At 34.6% G+C, this 26,110-nt stretch overlaps 1 protein-coding gene across 1 annotated transcript in view; it reads right to left on the bottom strand.

Annotated features, from left to right (window-relative positions):
• Nucleotides 1-2,157: 2,157 nt before the first annotated feature.
• mts (protein phosphatase 2 catalytic subunit mts) overlaps nucleotides 2,158-26,110 on the bottom strand; it is a 97,817-nt gene continuing 73,864 nt past the window's right edge. The window contains exons 6-7 of the mRNA XM_090404408.1: nucleotides 21,937-22,055; nucleotides 2,158-5,372 (exon numbers count right to left, since the gene is read on the bottom strand). Coding sequence (XP_090260534.1) covers nucleotides 5,300-5,372; nucleotides 21,937-22,055 — 192 coding nt within the window. The 3' untranslated portion in view covers nucleotides 2,158-5,299. The remainder of the gene's footprint in view (nucleotides 5,373-21,936; nucleotides 22,056-26,110) is intronic.

Here is a 26,110-nt window from a genome sequence, read left to right as displayed (position 1 = left end):
ATCTCGCCAGTTTTTGTCTTTTTTGTTTCAGTCACCCCTATTATGTCGATCTGATACTTATCTAATTCCTCAGCTAGCTCCATTTCTTTGCCATTCAGGCTTCTTACGTTGATAGTACCGATCTTTAAATCTGGTGATTTTGAGTTGGGGTTTGTTTTCAGATTTGTTCCAGTAGCTGACTTTTCGCTGTTCGCCCTGGTTCCCTGGCAAAAACAACAGGAGCCTTGTTTAACCAGGCGACGTCCCAGCCAGCATGAAATTTTGTCATGTTGTACCATCATTTTTATTTTGGTTTAACCAATAAGAATACAATTTGGTCGGCTAAATCCCAAATTGCCAGCCCATCCTCATTCGTTCGGTATCCAGGTAGATACCCAACAGGGTGCACCATGAGAAGGTGAGGATTGGACATTAGGTCAGAAACCCTGGTCGGTTCTCTGCATTTCTTTAAAAGCTATGTGGAGGTCTCCTCTCAGTTATACAGCTTTGACCCTTAAGCACTCCGAAGTAGTTCTAAGAATTGTCAATTTTATTCATTCAAGTTCTAAAATGCACTGACAATTCAAAACTTTCTTGATGAGTTGAATTGCAATGAGATTCCTAATGATGCATCACAGTTTTGCTTAGTAAGGTGGCTCTTGGTTAGGAATGTATTGAACAATTTTATTTTGTTGTTAGACCCAATCAAACAGTTCCTTAAGAAAAAAATGGTTATAGGTAAATTTAACATTAAACTTGTGAAGACATCAGCAAATTTAAATAAAATGAGGAAATCAGGGTTGAAATAGCATGTAATCACTAACAAATATCAGAAGAGAGGAGAAATTTGACCAACAAATGTCAGAAGAGAGAAGGAGAAATTTTCCCCTCATCTCGAAGACACTCTGGTTGTTAGACATGGCATTTTTCATCTACGTTTTCTAGAATCTACAGATATTAAATGTCTTACTTCAAGGGAAAGAAAAACTAATAACCGATCTCGCATTGAACGTGCCAAGCTTCCAAAGCAAACTGCAACTTTTCCAGAGAGACTTGGAAAATAAAACTCTGAATCACTTCATTTGTCTGAAGAAAATACTGACAAATTCACCAGGAATGGAATTAGAAATAGGGCCTTATGTTAGCAAATTAAATGATGTGACCAAAGAACTCAGTAATCTATTTTGTGACCTTTGAAAACTTAAGCCAACGTTCACTTTTTTGGAAAATCCTTTCCTCACGAATGTGCTTGAGCATGGTTGTCCTATTTCAAAACCAATTGTGATGGATGTCGCAGCTGTGGAACTGGAGCTTTTGGAACTTTAAGAGGAAGGACTGAAGCTAGTGAAGGAAAGTAGATGTTCCGTAATTGAGTTTCGGAAGCAAGTTCTGGACCAATGGTATCCAACACTTAAGCAATGTGACAGAAAATTGATTTCCATTTTTGGGACCACGTACTCCTTTTAAGCACTATATTCGACTCTTGAATATGAATTTATTACATCTAAATATAGATCTGTTTTAAATTATGAACATTTGAACGAGCTTGTAAGAACTGCTTTGACTAATTACGTACCTAATTTTAAGGAGCTTACTAAGAAAATGGATACAAGGAAAGCTCCTATTAATAAATAACTGACAAATTATTGTGTTTTGACTTTAAAATTATTCTAATTGTTCAAAGTAAACTTCATTTAATGTATTTCTAATTAAACTTTTTCATTGCAGTAATTTTTATTAACCCTGTTTTTGTCTCCCTCTTCTCTCTTTTTTATTTTGTTCCTCTTTTTTGTTGTCTCCTCTTCTCTTTTTATTTTTTCCTGGTAGAGCGTGAAGAGCTGCATGATGTGTGGATGCAAGCCACATGCAGCTCATTAATCTCGCTGTGGCCTCCCCTGTTTTATAGTAATTAGATATACAGTAATGATGTATATGTTATATAACTGCAGCCTTTTCATTCTTCCTGGACTTCTGAATATTTTAATGATATTAAAAAATTGTATTGAATGATATTCCACATGATGGAAACTATCACTTTCCCATATATCCCAATGCATTTCTATTCATAAGTTATAAATAAAGCTTGGCTGATTAATGAGTTACCTATTATAAATGCTTTTATAGTACAACAGTTGTTTAGTAAAACTAGTGCCTTTTAGAAGAGTAGTTCCAGATATCTCAAACAGAAAACTTTTATTCAGTACTTAAATGTACTCCCAAAAAATACAATAAAATCACTGTTAAATCATTCTTAACATTGTCATTCTAAGCCCTGATGTTTACGTCACAAAGTATTTTTTGTTATGTATCAAAGGAGGAGAGTAACTGGCTTTCATCCAAACATGTTTTCTGTTACATTAAACAACTGTGTCAATGACCCAAATGAAATAATTTCAAAGGTAAATAACATCAGTAGAAGAATTTAAATTAAATATATAACTCAAAATATAAAAATTGGTCAGTTAATTTCTAAAAAGAAAGTATTTAATTAGCTAATCATGAACAATGCTTCTCTTTCACAGTATTGAGATATAATTATAAATAAGCATCTGTCAGAGAATTATTTTCAAGAGGGATCAGCCTGTTATTTGAAATTGATAAAACAGAAGTGATATCTTCAATAATACATAACTATGGCAAATTATTAATCTGTAATTAGCAAACTGTGTACATTTGCAAGATCTAATTAAAACTATTTCCATGCAATCAATGTGCAATTGTTTTCTAAATTTTCAAAAATTTAGAAAACAATTCATACTTGTGTTTTTTTTTTTTTTTTAAGTAACCATCTCATTGAAAAATAAGATTCAACAAATCAGCCATCCAAAACATAAGCAATTTGATATGAATACCTAGGTAATTATTCCAAAGACTATTCACCAACATTCCATTCCACTACGTTCATTTGAATCCTTTGAAATTTACTTAAGAAATTACTGAAAGTCAAATTTAATTCAATTAACTTCAGTTTCTATTCAAATATCTAATTTTCTTTAGACATATAATATATACCAACTGAAAAAAGAAAGTTAAACTCTTTTAAGAAAGGTGTTATTAGATGAATTAAGTGTCACTCTGGGTAAATGGCTAAGCTTACTAATTATGCTAAAATGATGAAACTGAAAGTTGATAATTACACATGCACTTCTATTACTATAATAGTCTGAATCATTTACCTACAATCATTTTTTTTTCCCCCAAAGAAAAAATGATTATAGGTAAATTTAACATTAAACTTGTGAAGACATCAGCAAATTTAAATAAAATGAGGAAATCAGTGTTGAAATAGCATGTAATGACCAACAAATGTCAGAAGACAAATTATCATACAGATTCAAGCTGTGTAAGGAAAGTCTAACTCTATTTTTAATGGAATATGTTATGTTTTCAGAAATATTACCAAGTTATCAGGCTAATTAATTATAGCTCTACGCAATGAATAAGCTTCATTATACATATCTATTAAACAGCTTAGCCATTTATCTTCAACTATGTTTTTGGAGTCTTGTTTCTGTTTTAGGACAGAAGCAGAGTTACGATCAAGTATGAAAATCAGTATCAAATAAAATGACATAATGAACAGGGAAATGATACAGACATACAAATGTTAAAAGCATGACAAGCTGATTAGCATCAGTAATGTCATTAATAATACAATCCATAATGTGAAGTACATAAAATGTGAATTTAAAAAGTGCCTGTCTTTTTTTTTTTTTTGCTTTGCCAAATTATTTTGTGAATTTAGATACATTATCTATGCAGTCATGCAAGTATGTAAATGTATGTATGTATGTACACAAAAACAAGTAATATGTTGAAAACATCTAGATCTACCAATGCCTTATCACTCAACCCTAATATGTCATATTCCATGAACAAATGAGTTAAAAATAATAAACAAAGACTGGGATATGTTTCTAATACAAACCAAAATAAACCACATATAACAAGTCCTTCCTTAATATAAAGTGGATGTTTCTAAAATAAAACTGTTGCAGAGTTTCTAAAAGTTGCATATTATCCACATGGTAAAATACCTTTAAAGAAATACACATATATAAAACATTTAAAGTTCTCAGGAGACAAGATATCAATCTGTTTTATAACTTATATATTTAATATTTATAGAAACATTTGAATTAAAGGAAAGCTTACTTGGAAACTGTCAAAATTAGTGAGCACCATAAGTTAACTGCACAACAAAATATATTAAAAACCAAATGTCTGTTCCACTAGGTTATGTTTTTGATAATTAGAAAAAAAAATTGAAGTTTTTCTCCAATTATCACAAAATGAAGTGCATTTGATAAAGGAAAAACTGCTTTATTAACAGACTGCCACATTATTTAATCTTACAATTTTTGTCAACTTATTCACAAACAATGAGGTGAATAGGTATTGAAACTTACTGGCTACATTTCCAAACACTGGACCTAACTTTAGGAAATACTGCAGTTGCTTTTTTTTTTTTTTTCTGGTTCAGTTAAACACTAAACAGAATATCAAACTAATAACAGCATTAAAAATATTTACAAAAAATAATTACTGTTTAGTCAACAGAGCTCATTAGTATTGTCAACTACATTAGTTATTGCATAATTATGCAACTGCTGTCAAGGTAATCTGTAACAAAACATATAGCTGTATTAGCAGTAGAATGCTCAAAATATTTCCTTCACACAGCTGGAACAAACTACTTATATCACAAAGTGTCAATGTCAATTGCATAAAATTAATGTTTTCCCCCTTTGACAAGCAATCTTTAATTCTATCCTCCATCTCAAATTTTACTAGAAATCCAGAACTGTTAAATTTCAGAAGTAATAATTCATATACCATAATTAAATGATTTAACAAAGAAGATAATTTGTTTCTTACAAAACACATGCAATATTTGTTACACCCTGACTTGAATTGCACTGCTCAGATGTTTTAATTTAGTTGTTTATTTAAGAATCATCACACATTATATTTCAATGGCTGATAAAATTTCTTTGGAAAATAATTAAAAAAAAATCCTGTTTAAAATAACTAGGATTACATATACTATAATGTAAAGATAAATTATAAGTATGGAATCAGTTCTATTTCAGGCAGTGATGTCACTGTAGATCAGCCAAAGACAATTAAAATTACATGAAACATTTGAAAGGGATGACAGATAAAGTACAGAGACTGAATACTGTATTGATACAGTAAGTCTTGCTACATGTTAACCGGTGTTGCTCAAGTAGAGAAGTACGGAGAACAGGCAAAGCCTCTGTAAAGCAGGAGGGTCAGTGAAGAAAAGAAGTACAGCTGAATGTCAGACATAAGCTGTCTACAAGAAATAGTCTGGTGTGCGTCTGGTAACATGTGGCTCTCCTCTTCTTGGAGCTGGGTCAAATTGCAGGCTGAAATAAAACATATTTGCAGTTAATAATATACAAATGAAAAAGTTCTACATATGTGATTTGCTAACTTGCTGTTTTTATTTTATTTGTTTATTTTTATTATGGAGCAGAACCCTTTAGGCCAACAGAAGAGTCATAAAAAAGAATATCAACTAATCTTAATGATCCAATGCTTAAGAACATTGGTTCTTAATCTTAATGATAATATTTAAGAACATTGGTTCTTTCAAATCTATGAACTAATTGTTTTTATACACTCTCTCAATTCTTGTTTTAATAAATGAAAAAAAAAAAAGAAAGAAAGCATACTAAAAAAAAAAAAATCAAAACAAACCACTTGTAAGCAGCTTTATATACATACACACACTCACACACACAGAATTTCTAAAACTCATCAATGATAATATTTAAGAACATTGGTCCTTTCAAATCTATGAACTAATTGTTTTTATACACCCTCTCAATTCTTGTTTTAATAAATGAAAAAAAAAAAGATTGATTCTGCCAGAGAGGCATGTGGTGAGGTTGTGTGCAAGGATAAAAAAAATCAGAACTCCCTGGTGGACACAGGAAGTTAAAGAGGCAGTGAAGGAAAAGAAGAAAGCATATCAAAAGTTCCTGGCAAATAAGTCAGCTTTTACTCTTACAGAATACAGAGACAAATGTAAGAAAGCTAAACAGTGTATAAAACTAGCTAAACAAAAGTCATGGGAGGACTTTGGCAAGAATATAGAAAATAAATATCAAGAAGGTGGCAAAATATTCTGGAGGTTGTTGAAGAAGCTTAGGAATGGAGGAAACAGTGCTGTAAAAGGAGTTAGAGATGATAAAGGTAACATGAAAACAGGAAAAAACGATATCCTTGAAGTATGGAGTAATTACTTTGAAAAACTGCTAAATGAAACAAGCAGTGATGACAGCACAGTGATAAAAAACACTGACCAGGCATGCAGTCAGGAATACATATCCATACTTGAAGTAGAAAAAGCAATCAAAGGCTTGAAATGTGGAAAGGCAGCAGGAGTAGATGATATTCGACCAGAAATGCTGAAGTATGGTGGTATAAAAGTCTTACAGTGGCTGCACTGCATAGTTCAGAAAGCCTGGACAGAGGGACGAATTCCCGATGATTGGAGTAGAGGTCTCATAGTACCCATATATAAAAAGGGAAATAAAACTGAATGTGAGAATTACAGAGGTATTTCCCTACTGAGTGTTCCTGGCAAGATCTACACAAGTATACTTGAGAAACGGTTGAGAAGAATTGTGGAAGAAAAGCTTGGTGAAGAACAAGCTGGATTCAGGCCAAATAGAGGCTGTCAGGATCAGATGATATTTGAATACTTCACTTTACGACAAATAGTCGAGAAAGCATGGGAATACAACAAAGATCTGTATTTAAGTTTTGTCGATTTGGAAAAGTCATATGACAAGGTGCCAAGAGAGAAGCTATTCAATATGCTGCAGTTATATGGTGTCAATGGGGCATTATATCAAGCAATACTTAGTCTTTATTTGAGTTGTAAGTCAGCAGCTAGAATTGAAGAAAGTACAGGAAGATGGTTTAATGTTAAATCTGGTGTGAGACAAGGATGTACATTATCCCCTCTGTTATTCATTATCTATATGCATCACATTATGAAGGAATGTGGTATTAAACCTGATATCAAAATTGGAGATGTTAATGTCAGCTCTTTGCTTTATGCGGATGATGTTATACTTCTAAATAAATCCGCTACAAGTCTGCAAGATTCTCTGACTAAATTGAATAGCTGTTGTAATAGATATGGTATGAAGGTCAGCAATAAAAAGACAAAGACAATGAAAATAGGCAGAATCATTGAAAATGTCAACTGTGTTGTGAATGGAGAACCTGTGGAACAAGTAAAACATTTCAGCTACTTAGGCACAATTTTTACTGAAGATGGTAAACTAAATATAGAAATAGACAACAGAATCAGCAAAGCTGGTATCGTGGGAAGTCAATTGAATAAATTCATATGGAATAAGAAAGAAATTAGTCGGAACACTAAATTAGCTGTATACAAGACTGTGTTCAAACCAATTTTAACTTATGGATCTGAGAGCTGGGTCAGAAGTAAAACACTTGACCAAAGACTAGAGACCGCAGATATGAGAGTCCTGAGAAAGATTAGAGGCGTGAACAGATGGCATTAATGGCAATATCATATTAAAAATGAGGATATTAGGAAAGAACTTGACATTGTCAGCATCCAGGAATGCGTTAGCAGAGCTAATCTCAGGTGGTATGGTCACTTAAATAGAATGGGAGAGGAAAGATTAGCAAAACAAGTGTTCTCTGCCAGGTTGGCAGGAAAACGACCCAGAGGAAGACCAAGATATAGGTGGATTGATACGGTACAAAGTGCCTTAGACGATAGAAATATAAGATCTGATAATGTTGGAGTCTTGACAAGTAACAGACTGATTTGGAGGAAAATTGTAGATACGAAGTTAGTAATGATGTAATATTTTCATGTAGTACTGTCATATCCTGTACACCCCTTGAGGGTACATAGCAGGAATTTGATGATGATGATGATGATGAAAAAAAAAAAAAGGTCAAAACAAACCACTTGTAAGCAGCTTTACACACACACACACACACAGAATTTCTAAAACTCGTCACTTTGGTCCTGTAAAAAAAAATCTATCCTTACATTACAACAAACTGCTAACACAGTATGCTAAGTGAACCTCAGAAATATCAGCAAAGTTTTGTCATACATAGCTGACAAAGATCTGAGAGAGAGGGAGGACTAAGGATTACATTTGCATAATAAAAAAAATTATATATAGTTCACAAATGCAATGCAACGTAGCTGAAAATGAAGTTACTAATATTGATATCATTACTTTTGGGAATTTGGAGATCAAGTTTTGCAATTCCTTGGGCAGAATTGCAATGTATATTATCCATAAATAGCTGTATGCATTTCAGTGATTTCAGTAAATACAATCATCATATGAATGTGGCTTGTTTTTAAATTTTATTACAGCAACATCAACAAATTGTAATGCACACTAAAGAAGACTTTCAACTTAAAGAAATATCATTTATAACATAAGAAGAAAAAAAAAGTACATATTAAATCAGTTTAGTAACAATATCAGAGCACTTATCATAGAACAGGTCTTCTCAATTAAGGGATGGCCCACTAACCTTAACTGTTGTATCTCTGGCAGGCCGATCATCAGTCAATGGTGGGAAGTGACACTCACGTTTTGTGCAAAAATTACCAATTAATAAAAAAATACATCTCTTATTCTGTTTTGTATTTTTTTTAATTGGTGCAAAAAAAAAAAAAAACTTCGCATAAAATGAGTTCAGACAAACTCAGACACGGCTTACTAGAGGACCATCTGATTTAAAATAAAATATAATGGGGAGGGAAGCAACCAGTAAAGGACAGAAATTCAAGAATTCTAAGACAAATTTGTCTTTTCTTTTTAAGAAATTTTTAAAAGCTGAAAAATAGCTGAATTTCATGTATTTACTAATATAGCCATTTTTAATTCAATGAAGATATCAGCTTTCAAGAAGCAACATTCATCATGACAGCAGTGAAATGCTGTGTTCTATTAGTCTTCTTCCTATTATGGGTTTTAGGCCAAGTGGCCTGTTCTGGTCTCATACCATCGCTTTCTTGGTCTTCCAATTCTTTTTTCATTTATTTTATATCAATAGTATTTTTGGAAGTCTGTTATTGTCCATTCGATTAAGATGTTCTAACCATCTTTGATTATATTTTCTTATATAGTAGTAACTGGTTTTATATTCAGGGTTTGTAAAATTTATTCATTTGTTTTATGGTCCCACTTGGTATATTCAGCAGTCTTTCTGAAAAATTTCATTTGTGCTGTTTGAATCAGTTTTTCATTCTTTTTATGGTCCATGTTTCACTTCCACATAATAGTTGGTTCAGACAATGTTATATAGTCTTATTCTGGTGTACCAAGTATGGCTTAAATATATTACTTCTTATGCCATTTAAAATTATTATTATTAATTATTATTAGACACCTCCAGGGAGTTCAAGGATTCATCAAGGGAGAACACCTGCTCTACAACTGTCACTGCCACTCAATCCACCACAACTACACCAATGCCATCTACAGCCAACAACCACCACTAGTATTTTGAAAGACAATCACAAACATCCATGGTGGAATTTGAACTGCAGCCTTTTGGCTGGAGAGAGCAGATATGCTAACCATTTAGCCAGGCTGGCCAAGTGGTTAGCGTTTACTTTAACAAAATTTGATATTTTAATGTCTATATCTTTTTCCTCTTCATATGATGTCACATCCCAGGTAAATGAAAGTATTTACTCCTAATATTTTATAATCTATCATTATTTTATTTCTTATCAGGTTTTCTCCTTTGAAAGCCATTATTTTTGTCTTCACTTTTAATGTTCTCACATTATATTGTTCTGAAATTTCATTTAATGATCTGACTGATCTCTGTAGATCATCTTCTGCTAATACAATTTGATCATCTGCAAATAATAGTGTTTATCTATTTTTATTTATGGTTTTTTTTTGTATATCAAATGGATTAATTATGCTGTTTCCAGATTGTTATAATTATATATACAGGGGTCGTCGATTTGCATCGTTTTGACTTTACGGTGGTAATTGCATCATCATCATCAAATTCCTGCCATGTACCCTCAAGGGGTGTACAGGATATGACAGTACTACATGAAAAAATTACATCATTACTAACTTCCTATCTACAATTTTCCTCCAAATCAGTCTGTTACTTGTCAAGACTCCAACATTATCAGATCTTATATTTCTATCGTCTAAGGCACTTTGTACCGTATCAATCCACCTATATCTTGGTCTTCCTCTGGGTCGTTTTCCTGCCAACCTGGCAGAGAACACTTGTTTTGCTAATCTTTCCTCTCCCATTCTATTTAAGTGACCATACCATCTGTGATTAGCTCTGCTAACGCATTCCTGGATGCTGACAATGTCAAGTTCTTTCCTAATATCCTCATTTTTAATATGATATTGCCATTTATGCCATCTGTTCACGCCTCTAATCTTTCTCAGGACTCTCATATCTGCGGTCTCTAGTCTTTGGTCAAGTGTTTTACTTCTGACCCAGCTCTCAGATCCATAAGTTAAAATTGGTTTGAACACAGTCTTGTATACAGCTAATTTAGTGTTCCGACTAATTTCTTTCTTATTCCATATGAATTTATTCAATTGACTTCCCACGATACCAGCTTTGCTGATTCTGTTGTCTATTTCTATATTTAGTTTACCATCTTCAGTAAAAATTGTGCCTAAGTAGCTGAAATGCTTTACTTGTTCCACAGGTTCTCCATTCACAACACAGTTGACATTTTCAATGATTCTGCCTATTTTCATTGTCTTTGTCTTTTTATTGCTGACCTTCATACCATATCTATTACAACAGCTATTCAATTTAGTCAGAGAATCTTGCAGACTTGTAGCGGATTTATTTAGAAGTATAACATCATCCGCATAAAGCAAAGAGCTGACATTAACATCTCCAATTTTGATATCAGGTTTAATACCACATTCCTTCATAATGTGATCCATATAGATAATGAATAACAGAGGGGATAATGTACATCCTTGTCTCACACCAGATTTAACATTAAACCATCTTCCTGTACTTCCTTCAATTCTAACTGCTGACTCACAACTCAAATAAAGACTAAGTATTGCTTGATATAATGCCCCATTGACACCATAAAAAAAACACCATGGAATTGCATAAATAATTTAAAAAATAAATTTCGACTTGAAGCAGCGCGACGTAAAATTCAAACATAGCAGGTGAACTTGTTTGTGAATGCGGCGGAAGAATACGCCATCATGCGGCGTTTGTTTGGGAGAGGTGGTGTCGCTTGGGTCCCAGCATACACTTTTTGGGTACCGCATGCTTTGTTTACATCCGCTCTGTCACTTTTGTGTTTGTGTTTTTTTTTTGCGACTTTTTACCCTTGAATATCTCTTCTGATTGTGTCGAAGAAAAGGAAAGCCATTACATTAGAAGTGAAATTAGACATTATTTAAAGGGCAAAAAAGGGAGAAACACCAACGAACATCGGCCGCACATTGAACTTAAGTCATACCACAGTTGGGACTATTATCAAGGATAAAGAGTTAAAGAATTGTTTTCTTTTTTTTTTTTTTTTTTTTTTTTAATCACCTGTATAGAATGTACAGTTTCATTTGTCATTTTGGGGATTGTTCTCATTTTTATGTTTGTTTTATTATTACAGTTTCATTTTTGTCATTTTTCTGTACTATACAGTAATTATGCTCTCCCTTTCATTTTCCTATGGCCTAGTTCTGTTTCTTGATATATACGTATGACTTTAGGGTGTTTTAGGTTAGGTAAGTAACTTAGACTATGGTAATTCCAACTTGCATCGAAAATCGCCTTACGTCGGTCCGTAGGAACGGATCTCCGATGTAACTCGAGAACCCCCTGTGTATATATATATATATATATATATGTATATATAAAATCTTAAAAAGCAGGGATGATAAGGTATACATCCTTGCTAGAAGAATAGAATGAATCCATTCTGTTCTTCCAGTAGTTTGTTCTCTACAATACTGTTTAGTTTCTCTTTTAATATTTCTGTATATATTTTGTACCCTGCATTAATAACAGACTAACCTATATATTTATTGCAGTCATCTTTATCTCTTTTTTTTATTTTTATAAATTAGGATAAGTAATTCTTTTTACCAAGAGTTTGGAGTTTTTCTAGAAATCCAGACTATGTTAAAGAATTTAGAAGTTTTTCATTAAAAATTTCCCCAACATTTTTGTACTGTTCCATATTTATATTGTCTTCACCTGGTTTTAGTATTTTTCATCTTATTTATTGTGTTTTTATGTTCTGGCACCATAAAATTTTCTGTTAGGTCATTCTTTGTCGATAATAAAGAAGGAAAATTTTATACATCAGCCCAAAGATTTTTAAAATAAGTAACCGCTTTTTTCTAAATCTATTTTTCGTATTTTTACCTTTTATTTTCTTTTATTTTTTTTCATGTATTTTATAGGTTTTTGGTTGTGGTTTAGTTAAATCCTTTTTTAGTTTTCAGTTACAAAATTGTTACATTTCTATGTTTTTTTCTTACTTCTCATTTTGCAATTGCACTGTTTCTTTTGTACTCCTAGTGCACCTGACTTGGAATTGAACCATTTCTGGAAACTCTCTCTCTGTTTTTTTTAAAAAATAATCTTTTCTATTTCTTTTCCCCAATTTTGCAGTCCTCTTTTTCTTTTTCATTTACTCTTTATTCCTAAGCTTTCTGTAGCTGCTTTTGTCAGGATTTGTTTCAGATTTTCTCATTCCTCTTCTATGTCATTTAATTCATGTATGGTTTCTGTTTTTAAATCAACACATTTCTGATACTGTTGCCTAGTGTAGTGACCTTGTAATGAAGAAATTTTGTAACTCGATTGATAGTTATTTTCACATTTTATTTTTTGCCTATGCCATAAAACAATCGAAGTTTAATTCAAAGCCTCGATATACTCTTACATCTAGGATTAACTCGGCTAATTTAAAATTTGTGATAATGTAGGCAATAACTGACTTACATCCTCTGGCTGACCATGTTTATTTAGTAATATCAGTAATTACAACTTTGCTGTTCTCAGCTTGGTGACAAATTCAAAATAACTTCAAAGAAAGCAAATTCATAGTAAATGTGCACTAATTGTTTTCAATGATTTCATACTCTCCACCTGCTAATTTGCAGGCCAGTTCAAACAACCTAGTGAACCAGAACATGGCCCATGGGGACTGCCATTTAAGAAGCCCTCTCATAAAGCCATGTAGCCATTGTAAAAGTTTCATACCTCCATATCTGAGCATTTCTGGTTCAAATATTTACACCTGCAGGCTTCAGTATATACTAAGTAATTATTCCTGCTATCTAGAATATCTTTGTCCTATACACACTGATTTGCTTTCTTACAATTTTCTTTGTATTCTCTCAGAGCAAATGCTAATTTTTTGCCAGGAACTTTCAATATGATTTCTTATTTTCCTGGAGCGCCTCTAACTTCCCAAATCTATTATGGCTTTCAGATTTTTCTATCCTTGCAGACAACCTCACCACATGCCTCTCTGGCTGAATTAATTTTAATTTGATATTACTATTATTATTACTATTATTACGGGCAACTCCAGGGAGTCATTGGACTCATCGAGGGAGGCCCCAAATCATATTCATCACAACTATTTGACATTCATACAGTATCTATCATACCTCGCCTTAAACTCATTCACTGTCACAGCATCCACCACAGACTCAGGGAGCGCATTCCACTCATTCACTACTCTAAAAGTAAAGAACCCAGCTCTAACACCTTTACTAACCACACTTTTGCCCAGTTTCCATGGATGTCCCCTAGTCCTCCCACAACCAGCCCTGTTCTCAAAAATATCTTCTGAATTAATTTTATAGAAACCCTTCAGTAATTTGAATGTCTCAATCATATCTCCCCTCCTCCGCCTATCAACCAATTTTTGCAACCCACAAATCCTCAACCTGTTCTCATACGGTTCATTCCACAGACCTGCTATCATCTTGGTCACTCGCCTCTGGATCCTCTCCACCTCCTCCCCATCAAGAAGAAACCTAGGTGACCAAATCTGAGCACAGTAGTCTAGATGGGGTCTTATCAAGGCTCGATACAGAGGAACAATAACCTGCTTGTCATCGTATTCTTCAGCAACCAAGTGATTTGATGAGCTGTTTTGGTCACTTTTGCAATGTGTCCCCTAAATTTCAATTCCTTATCTACCAACACTCCTAAATCTCGTGCCTCATCAATTTCCTGGAGCACGGTTCCACCAATGCAGTAAACTGCCGCCAATCTTTTCACCCCAAAATGCATAACCTTACATTTTGCCACATTAAACTAACATCCATTCTCCTTAGCCCAGACCTCCAATCTATCCAAATCATCCTGCAAAATTTTGACGTCATCTGCATTCACTATTGCCCTACCCAACTTCGCATCATCCGCAAACAAATGAACTGTTCCTCTCAGATCATTTCCTATATCATTTATGAAGAAATTAAACAGCAGTGGTCCAAGAACAGATCCTTGTGGCACACCACTAGTCACAGGCAGTCTTGTGGACTCTACTCCCGAGTAAACCACTCTCTGATATCTCTCCGTCAACCACCCTCCTATCCATCTCACCAACCCTATGTCCATTCCCATATGCTGCAATTTACTGATTAGAATTCCATGTGGAATCCTGTCAAAGGCCTTGGCAAGGTCCAGTAGAATCACCGTAAACCCATTACCCTTATCCAGTTCAGCCGTCACTGTGTTATAATACGTGAGCAAGTTACTGAGGCATGACCTACCCTTCACAAAACCATGCTGTCCCCGATACAGTATCCTATTTTCTTCTATCCAATCTTGTATTTTCCTCGACTATTTTCTCTAAGACCTTGACAATGATTCCTGATATGCTAATCGGTCGGTAATTTACTACAGCAGTCTTGGAACCACCTTTATGCAGCGGAACTATTTTCCCCTCTTTCCACCCGCTCGGGACTAACCCAGACCCGAGACTCAAATTAAACAAAATGGTCAAGGGTACTGACAATTCTTTAGCTGCTTCTCGTACAACACGAGCTGGTATACCATCCAATCCCACAGATGTATTGACATTGAGATTATGCAATAGACTACTCACCTCCACTTCATTAACCACAATTCCCGTATAATCTACTGGTTTATTCGTTTCTGCAATGTCACCACCTGGGTGATATACTTTTGCAAAGTGCTCACTCAGTAACTCAACTATCTCAACTGATTCAGTTACCTCCCTACCATCGGCATTCTTTAAAATCAATCTGCCATGTACATTTTTCCTTTTACTTGCTACATATCTAAAAAACTGTTTAGGATTCTCTTTAGCCTGCATGGCCAAATGTTCTTTCGTAATCCTTTTTTGCTTTTCTTACCACACTCGTCACCCTTCTGGCCTGTGCTTTATACCGTTCATGTGCCTGCCGGTCACCCTTCTCCTTAAATTCCCTCCATAGTTGTTTCTTTTTTTGCAACTCAAGCTTAATGGTGTTATTCATCCATTTAACCCCTACTTGATTTATTATTCGGACTCTAGGTATACAGTCAGCCATTGCTTCATGCAAGCACTTCTTAACTACCTCCCATCCACTATCAACTTCTAGTCCTTGCAGTTGTACATGCCATGGCACTGAACCAATCAAACTCCTAAGCTTGTCATACTTTCCAGCCCGATAATTCCACATGTACCCTGTCTTAATTGAAAATTCTACACCTTTAGCCACCTCCCAAGTTAAGACCTTATTATCACTCTCACCGATTGGTGGCAATGTGGTCATATTTGTTACAGCCAAATCCTCAGATGTAATTACTAGGTCAAGCACTCTCTGACCCCTAGTATTTTCCATTACATGCTGTCGCAGATAGTTATCCCTTAATAACCGCATAAAATCCAGTTCCTTCCTCCCGTGTGTCCTCTCCTCACTCCAATCAATGCGACCATAGTTGAAATCTCCCATAATAATCACCCTCCTTCCACCCATTTCTTCTATTTGCTTGTGCATACTGTCACCACCATCTTTTCCATCACCTGGTCTATAGCAACACCCAATTGTATATTTAGTTCTGCTAGCCACAATCTCACACCAAATGGCCTCAAATGTGCTCTTTTCTCTATCCTGCAATTCAACTTCTATTCTCCTTGGCTGGAGCTCATCAGCTATCATCAACAATTCTCCTCCCCCCATTTTATTCTCTCTGTCATTCCTGAACACACTATACCCATCACATTCAATTCCACTAGTTATATCATCTACAGTCAGCCATGTTTCACTAATACCTATAACCTGTGGTCTGGAAGTGCCAACCATGGCCAAAAACTCTTCCTTCTTGTTCCTAATACTCCTAGTATTAGTGTACATGAATTTAAGACCCCCATTAGCCCCAACCCTACCTTGATGCCTTATATTAACTATCCCACTCAGATTTGTTGTCCTTATTTGCTCTGGCATATTATATTCATTCTTACATTCAACTGCCTCCATAAGGACTGTATCTCTACTCCCCCCCCCCTTAACAAATCTAGTTTCCCTGAATTTGCACATCCACTACATTCAGCAACACTTTCTCAAGTCTTCTTACACCGTAACCATTCAAATGCAAGCCATCCATCTTATATAGATCCTTTCGCCCATCAAACTCACTCCACACCACTCGTCATACATAACCCACGCATAAAGTCATTTGCAATTATAGCCCTCCTTTTAAACATTTCACTGTCATACCGTGGCAAAAGACTAATCATTCTAACTCTCTCACTCTTTTCTTTTGCTACCTCAAACAATTCATTCAGGTCTTCTATCATTTCCATTTTATCTCCTTTCAAATCATTCGTACCTGCCACAACAATCATTTCTTTCACCCTTTCCTTTTGCTCTCTAATAGACGCAGTTACGTCCTTTATGGTCACACCAGGTTGGTACAATTTTGTCAAATCCTCTACTAACACACCTCGTACTAACGAGACTCCATACAGCACTCTATCCTTCATTTTGTTCATGTTCACATTCATACGTCTATTTTTCCTGTCATATCTTTTATTATTGGTTGGTTCATTCAGTCTACTTTTGTTCATGCACTCTAGCTGCTGTTTTGCTCTTTCTATCGCACTATTCAACAACGCGATCTCACTCAATGCATCTATCTCATCTTTTTTGTTCTCTGAGAAACCATTTATACTATCATTCACACTTTCTACATTCGCACTCTCACAATTTTCATGGACAACCTTGCCGTTTCCTGTCATATCCCTGTTTCCTTCATTCTGAAGGTTGACAAAAATATCACACTCACGATCCGAAATACACTTCAATTCCGCATTCTCCCTACATTTTCTACACACATTCAATCCTTTATTATCATCTAACCACACACCGACCGCACTCCGCAAAGCGTACATTTCACAGCTAGTACACTGACTCATTTCTTTCATGCTACCGTTCTTTGATAACGATGGCGAACCTTCATTACTGGCCGCCATTTTCCTTCGCACAGGTGCCATTATTATCTGTGACGTGTTTTGTCAAATTATACCCTAATCTTTAATAATTATTCAATTAATAAATAAGAGGAAAAAAAGTACAAACATCAGAACATTTAAGTACTAAATATAATTAAATAAAATGAAATATAACTAAATACAGTAACTTAGCTTCGTTTTGTCTTCCACCGTTACGCGTTCGATTCCGACGGTACCAAAATATATTATATCGCGACAGCAACTAACTTCCAAAAAACAACCACTGAAGTACACTCGTATTCAGAGAAACAATTTAGCACTCAAAAACGTAGAAAAACGGGGAAAAAAGCGGACTATTCACCGATTAAAAATCACTTTCTTCTGCACCACTATATTAATATTAAGAATATCAAATATTATTATGAATACTATATATAGTATTGGGGTCTATATATGAATACTATATAGACCCCAAATATTATGAATTAATATTTGGGGGTCTGCCACTAAATCTCCAAGGCTTATGTTTTCAAACTTTCATTTTTTTTTTTCTTGAATAACATTCATTGTGTTTAAAGTTCATCTCCAAAAGCTGCTCAATTAGAATTCTTTTTTAAAACCCTTTTGCCTTTATTTCATTTTTTTTTTGTTCTTTCGTTTTTTTCTTTTAAATACGAATGCTTCATCCTAATTAAAACTAAATGATCTCTCCCAATTTCAAATCCCCCTGTATACTCATGTCCTATCCTGGACCACATGAAGATATCACATATTAGCAACAACATACTCAATGGGATGTTTTTCATTTCCTTTATGATCTCTACAAGTGAATTTGTGCACACATCTTTGTTGGAACATAGTGATAATAATAGTTAGAAATGTTCTGAAAAGAAATACAAAACCATATCTCAAAACAAGGATCAACATTGTCAGTTGCCTTCTCTAATGCCTCAAAAATTCCTCTACATCTTCCTTAACTGAGCCTTCTGTGAGATCACTGGCAAGTATCAAAAAAAGGCAAGGCAAATATCAATTTCCCATATATTTGTCATCACTCTCTCTCTACTTGATACTGCATGCCATTCAAAGAAATTTTCCTCATATTTAGTGAATACTAGAGCTACTTTTCCACAATCATTCTTGTCAGAATATCATCTTGCATTTGTTACTTGGAAGAATCAGAATCTAACCTGTTTTTGTCTTCATCTCAGTAACACCTATTATGTCAATCTGGTACTACTTCTTCGGATAGTTGAATTTCTTTTCCACCGACGATGATGGAAAAGAAATGGATAGTGCTAATCTTGAACTCTGCCAACGCCAAGCTGGAGTTTGTATTGGTAGTCGACTTTCTGCAGTGGTTCCCTGATTAAAACAGCATGAGGTCTTGTTTAACCAGACAATGTCCCGGCTGACATGAAATTTCATCATGTGATAACATGTTATTTTGGTTTCAGTCAATAAGAATTCAATTTAATTGAAAGTCCAAATTGCTAGCCTATCCTCAATTCATTCAGTATTCAGGTAAATGCCTACTAATAGTCTGCGCTATGAGAAGGTGAGGATTGGACATTAGGTCAGAAGCCAATATGTTCTCCACATTCTTTAAATGACTACTTGGAGGTCTCCTTCCCTCCTAAATCCTTAATAATGCTATAACAACCTACCAAAAAAGTTGTGAAGTCCATAAGCACAACACTATTCTAAAAAAAAATTACTACATTAAATTTATAGGGACAATTTTAATAGCTTGATACAGTGGACAGTTTGCTATGAACTTTCAGAGTAAAGTGAATTTTGAAAAATTGTGACATTTTGAAAAAAAAAAATGACATGAATAATACTTTAGGCGAATTTGTTCCTTCATTTTGATAGTAAGAAAGTTAAGCAGCTTTATTTAAATGTAGCAGAGAGTTGCTCTGAATGGCTGTTCATAGAAACATAAAGAAACCATTGGAAAAAATCCACACAGTGGTGTTTGAATGACTGCTAAATTGAGTAGGAGATTCATGAGGGATCGACACTATATCTCTATCCAAAAGAACTAGTTATGTCAGTGCCTGCAATTGACCAACCAGAACAAAAACATGTTCAACATCAAATTTCAAGTGTTTGGAGCATTTTACAAAGAATCAATCTGATTTTCTGAGAGATTTGTAATCACTGATAAGACTTAGGCTCCAATACTACAAACTGGAGATTAAAGAACAGTCAAAACAATGAAAATATCCCAAATTGCCACCTCTGAAAAAGGTAAAGGTAGTTTCATCAGATAGCAAAGCCATGCCATCAGTCTTCTGGAATACCTAAGCAATAATGATTTTAGTGATAACTTTTAAGTTAACAATCATCTTGCAAAGGACCAAACTACAGAGTACTATACCGACTTTCTACAACAATTACATTAAAAAAAAATCATGAGGAAAAAAAGCCAAGACTGGCAAAGAAAATGGCTATTTCACTATGACAATGCACCAGCTCACACATCTGCAACCACAGTGACCAAACTTTATGGTCAACTTGGCTTTGACATGTTGTCACACCTGTATTTGCTTGATATGGACTCTGTCAAAATTCTTCATAATGTTATATGGTTGAAAAATTATATAAACATTATTAACCCTTTCTGACTGAATTTTTTTTCCAAGTAAAAAAAAATTTTCTATTTATTTTATCTTTAGGACTAAAAAAGCAAGAGTATCAAGTATTTTGATGAAAAATACATTTCAGGATAGGAATTCTGACCGACTGATTCCATATGGAATCATTATATTCTGGTAGCAAATATTCAACTTCTGAGTTTATACTCTATAATCCAACATATGCATATTATTCTACTAAGTCATAAAAACCGATATTGGTAAGATTTATACGTATAATACATACCTGTTATTATATTAAAGAAATGGAACTATGACGTACGATACCAATTGGAATATTCGCTAAGTAATATGGGCTACGAAAGCCAAGACAGTTAGTGATTCCAATTGGAATCACTAGGGCAGAAAGGGTTAATTATGCAGCACTTTAGCTAGCTTATCAGATATCTTGCATAAAGAGGATGAAAACTAGTTGCTATGATTCTTGTCAAGTGATGGGGAGAAAGTATGCATAAATTACATAGATTACACTTATTAAAAACACATTCATAAGAAATAATAATTTTATTATGCAAATATTTCAGCCTGAAACTAATACACCATCATCAGTATAAAAATACATTCTCCAAGTTAAGCATGAATAATGGAACATTCATGTTTAACTCATGAATGTGAGCCACGTGCCGAGGTGTCACACAAAACAGGCAGTTGCAAAACAGAATGAAATTAAAATAAAAAATTAAATTAAAAAACTAAAAAGAAATTGAAAATAAAATAAATATGAGATAATAAAAGTACATTAATAAAATAATTAAATTGAATGACATGGGGGAAAGGCAGGGGGAGTTACTGCTTGCCAATTATTAAGAGACTTTCCCAAATGTTTGCAATGGATAGACAGTCAATTTCGATTTAAGTTTGGCCAGTGTATAAATACTTTGGCACTCTTTAAACAACAGCTCAAAATCAAACCAACACCAATGTCAGAAGTGTATACTGGACCAGAGGATATTGTGATCAGTACCCACTGTGCTGTGCTGTTCTAGGCCAGAATTTTTAGGTTTATTGTGAGTGAGGTGAGGAATAGTGTTCCTGCAGTTGTTTTTGACCAAACATCCTCTGTTCAAAATACAAGCAGAGGCAATTACAATGAACCTGGCCTGTTAATCGTATGTGGAGACTAACTCAGAGGAAAATGCAACAAGGAAGAACGTAGTAACTAAACTACACATTTTCAGGATCTCTAAAATTGCTTCTGATATACTCGTGAGTGTGGAACTGGTTCAAAGTTTCTAGAGACAGGCTTTGTCAGAGATGCATTTAATCTTCAAGTTGAAGCTGTTCTGTAGCATAATGCTTTGGATGGTGTTAAATTTCAGTTGGAGATCCTTGGAATTGGAGCAAACAACATGAGCCCTATTAAGTAAGAATTTGATGATTCCTATTTTTTTGAGATGGATGATGGCTGAATCTTGTATGTAGTAGTGGCCTATGAAGGTGGATTTGCAATGAGATGCTGGAGGAAACTCCTGTGATAACAGCTGGAGAGTGTCAGGAAAAGCATGCTACTAAATAAGGACTGAATGTCCAAACTGAACCATGATGTCCGTAAGCTGCAAGGACAAGCTTTTAATTTTTTTCAGAAATTCTGATAAATTTTTCACAGATCATGAGTAGTCTGCACAAGTGCTCAAACAAGTGAATTCTTCCAAAATGGGTTTCCAGGTTTTCATCCCAGTTGATCATTTCATTGACTCATAAGAGGACGTTTTAAGAAAAATATTGAATTTTTATCAGACGTGTATATCCTGTAATTTAAAATTACTTAAAAAAAACAGCAACTATTATAATAATACTTACAATGAATATTTCAGGGCATCATCTAATTCCATAATAGCAGCTTGATTTCCACAACGGTAACAGTAATTTGGTGCACTGAAGGTAGTTACAACATTTCTGTCATGACACCAATTATAGCCCTTTAAAGAGATAATTTATTATTACACTAAATAGCATTTCAATTAAATTTTAAAACAGCATGATACTTTAATGATTACAACTGTTATTTTACCAAAACATAAATCTAAATATTATAATATAGAACCTAAAAGGCTTCAATCCACCAACATAAGTTAATATGAAAGATAGTATTAATCCATCACTGTTACAGTGATAGAAGAAACAAAATTTTCAAAATTTACAAGAAAACCTAAGAGAAAATCTTGGGCAGTGAAGTTGGCTTGATTTACACTGCTTAACACATTGATGCTGGACTATGTCTGTACTTGTTGACACTTTCCAAAGGAACTCACTTCAGCATATGTATATCACTGCCACTTTGAGTGGGTATATTTTCACACTGTTCATATGGCATATTAGATGCAACTTTTTTGGAATAATTTTATTTGCAAATTTGTGAAAGTTAGGTACATTATGTAAAAAGTCTGGTTATTGTATACAAATGAGTGGCACAGTCAGGGGGATATGCAATGAGCCCAGCATAAAAGTGGGCATTTTGCAGTAGTTTTCCCATTTGTATCTGGAGTGAGAACAAGACATTTCATGATAGAAAAAATTTGAGATATGGCTGCAAAACATCATTTAACATAAATTTGGGTAGCAAGCCATCATAAGATTAGAGGCTGGCCAGATAGCTGCATGTGACTCATTCCATAATACAGAAAATGTGGAAGCAATCCCAACAGGATCCTGCAGATGCAGCGAAGGAAGGCCAAAAGGCTACAACTAGTTGGTGACCGATATCTTCGATTCTCGGTGAAACAGGAGTGCTATCCCAAATTGGCTACAATCTGGATGTCTAGCAATGTCTCAAAGATATCATCTAGATAAGGATTGTCCAGTCTTAGGTAATCCAAGGGGTGCATTAAAAAAAAAAAAAAAGATTTATTCAAGGGCTGCATCACAATGTGTATCTAGTAATTTGTGAGCAGCTGTGACACAACCTCGATAGCTGAACAAACGAACAACACTAATCGCGTGCTCACGTTCCCCTTGACGCCCAGAGCATGAACATTGGAACAAAACAGTGTAAGAACGCTTCTTTGGCACATCTTTTGAAAAATTTGAACGCACAATATTTAAAAACACATGGCTATATAGTGATGTCATCATCGTCAAATTCCTACCATGTACTCTCAAGGGGTGTACAAGATATGATAGTACTACATGAAAAATTTACATCATTACTAACTTCCTATCTACAATTTTCCTCCAAATCAGTCTGTTACTTGTAAAGACTCCAACATTATCAGATCTTATATTTCCATCGTCCAAGGCACTTTGTACCGTATCAATCACCTATATCTTGGTCTTCCTCTGGGTCGTTTTCCTGCCAACCTGGCAGAGAACACTTGTTTTGCTAATCGCTCCTCGCCCATTCTGTTTAAGTGACCATACCACCTGAGATTAGCTCTGCTAACGCATTCCTGGATGCTGACAATGTCAAGTTCTTTCCTAATATCCTCATTTTTAATATGATATTGCCATTGATGCCATCTGTTCACACCTCTAATCTTTCTCAGGACTCTCATATCTGCGGTCTCGAGTCTTTGGTCAAGTGTTTTACTTCTGACCCAGCTCTCAGATCCATAAGTTAAAACCAGTTTGCACATCATCTTGTATACAGCTAATTTAGTGTTCCGACTAATTTCTCTCTTATTCCATATAAATGTATTCAATTAACTTCCTACCATACCTGCTTTGTTGATTCTGTTGTCTATTTCTATATTTAATTTACCATCTTCACTAAAAATCGTGCCTAAGTAGCTGAAATGTTTTACTTGTTCCACAGGTTCTCCATTCACAACACAGTTGACATTTTCAATGATTCTGCCTATTTTCATTGTCTTTGTCTTTTTATTGCTGACCTTCATACCATATCTATTACAACAGTTATTCAATTTAGTCAGAGAATCTTGCAGACTTGTAGCAGATTTATTTAGAAGTATAACATCATCCGCATAAAGCAAAGAGCTGACATTAACATCTCCAATTTTGATATGTTTAATACCACTTTCCTTCATAATGCGATCCATATAGATAATGTATATCCTTGTCTCACACCAGATTTAATATTAAACCATCTTCCTGTACTTCCTTCAATTCTAACTGCTGACTTACAACTCAAATAAAGACTAAGTATTGCTTGATATAATGCCCCATTGACACCATATAACTGTAGCATATTGAATAGCTTCTCTCTTGGCACCTTGTCATATGCTTTTTCCAAATTGACAAAACTTAAATACAGATCTTTGTTATATTCCCATGATGATATAGTGGTGTAAAAACACCAAATAAAATTACCAACATCCAGATTATCGATTAATGATAGAATTAAAATATCTAATACGCATTCGATTCAAATTGTTATTTTATATTTTCGCTCGTGAAAATCAAAACCCACAGGTGGGTTCGCACAAAATCGCACCGCTGTCCAAAGCACTGCCGCATGCACTGCTTTGGACAGCCCTGATCTAGATGATTTCACGTGGGGAAGAATTATTGGAAACTTACTTTTGTTTAAGTTACAGCTACAGTTTTCACCTCAAATTTATTACTCTTCAGAAGATCACGTTCAATGGTTATTCAGAATTTAAAATGCTTCAGTATTGGCAGTTATTATACAGGAAAAAGTAAATTAAGGACCAATAAATGTGCACTTTTTTTGGGGGGAGAGGGAGGTGATGATCCCAAAAGACCTCTTAAATTTAGCATGGTGTAAATTAAGTTCAAGCAGACAGTTGCCCAAATTAACATTAACATCTTGGGTATTTATTTCGAAGAAATGGAGTGAGGTTTTTTTTTTTTTGCCCCCCATCCCTCAATTTACTATAGATCCTGCACTAAAATTACTTCTCTGGTCTCTAGGAGTCTGTGTACTGTTCACTTGTCTTTTGCTGTATATGCTGAACTGTAGCAGAAAGGATGAAAGAACAAAACAAGACCAGATATTCCAAATGCTGTGCATACAAGCATTACTTTCTGAAAGACCTCAAATACAATAATGGTGTCCAAAATTTAAGGACAAACACTATATCTGAAAATTACAATCGCTTTTTTGTAGGAAAAGAAAAGTTTGTGGCAATTTATATAACTGACAATTTCAAGTAGAAAGCAGGTCAACGTGGTAGCACTCAACAGGATAAAAGGCTGCGCTAAGCAAATTGTGCTCTTCTTTTTCATGAAGGAATAACGTTGCAAACTTAGATGTCTTGTAATGTTTCAAAGACATCTAGATGATTTCACATGGGGAAGAATTACTGGAAAGCTTGAAGAAGGCTGCAGAATTACTGATCTTGCCAGAGAATTTGGACTCTCACATAGCATTATATCCAGGCTCTCTGGGCAGAGTTCCAAACCAATGGAATATGTCCCAGATATTTGCTAAGAGGTCGTCCTTGCCCTACCATGGAGCATAAAGACAGATTTTGGTTATATGGTAAAAAAAATAAGTTGAACACATTTTTTTGGGAAAAAAATCACCTTTATTTCTCAACATAGTCTACATTGAGGTCTACACATTTGGTCCAGCGAGTTTCCAATTTTATCATCCCATCTAAAAAGTAGGATTTGTCAAATTAAGCAAAATAGTCACTGACAGCCTTGATGACATCCTCATTTGTAGAAATTTTTTTCCCACCGAGCCAAATTTTTAAGTTTGGAAACAAGAAGTAGTCACACGGAGCAAGTTCAGAGAATACGATGGATGTGGAACCAATTTAACCTCAATTCGTGCAATTTTGCCACTGTGACAGCCGATGTGTGGGAGTGCACTGTCTTGATGAAAGAGCACTTTTTTTGTGTGGCAATTTTGGCCTTTTTTTCTTCAGTTCTTCTTTTAAAAGGTCCAACAATGAAGCATAATAGACTCCTGTTATTGGCTTACCTTTTTCCAAATAGTCTATCATGATAATTCCCTGGGAATTCCAAAAAACAGTGGCCATCACCTTCCCAACTGACAAAATGGTCTTCGCTTTTTTTGGTGCTCTTTCACTGGGCATTGTCCACTGTT

The sequence above is a fragment of the Typopeltis vanoorti genome, chromosome 14 (genome assembly GCF_054136105.1).
Source record: "Typopeltis vanoorti isolate ZY-2024b chromosome 14, IOZ_Tvanoo_1.0, whole genome shotgun sequence".
Taxonomy (NCBI): domain Eukaryota; kingdom Metazoa; phylum Arthropoda; class Arachnida; order Uropygi; family Thelyphonidae; genus Typopeltis; species Typopeltis vanoorti.
The sequence above is the reverse complement of the archived record's forward strand: the minus strand, read 5'-3'. Positions and strand labels throughout refer to the sequence as shown.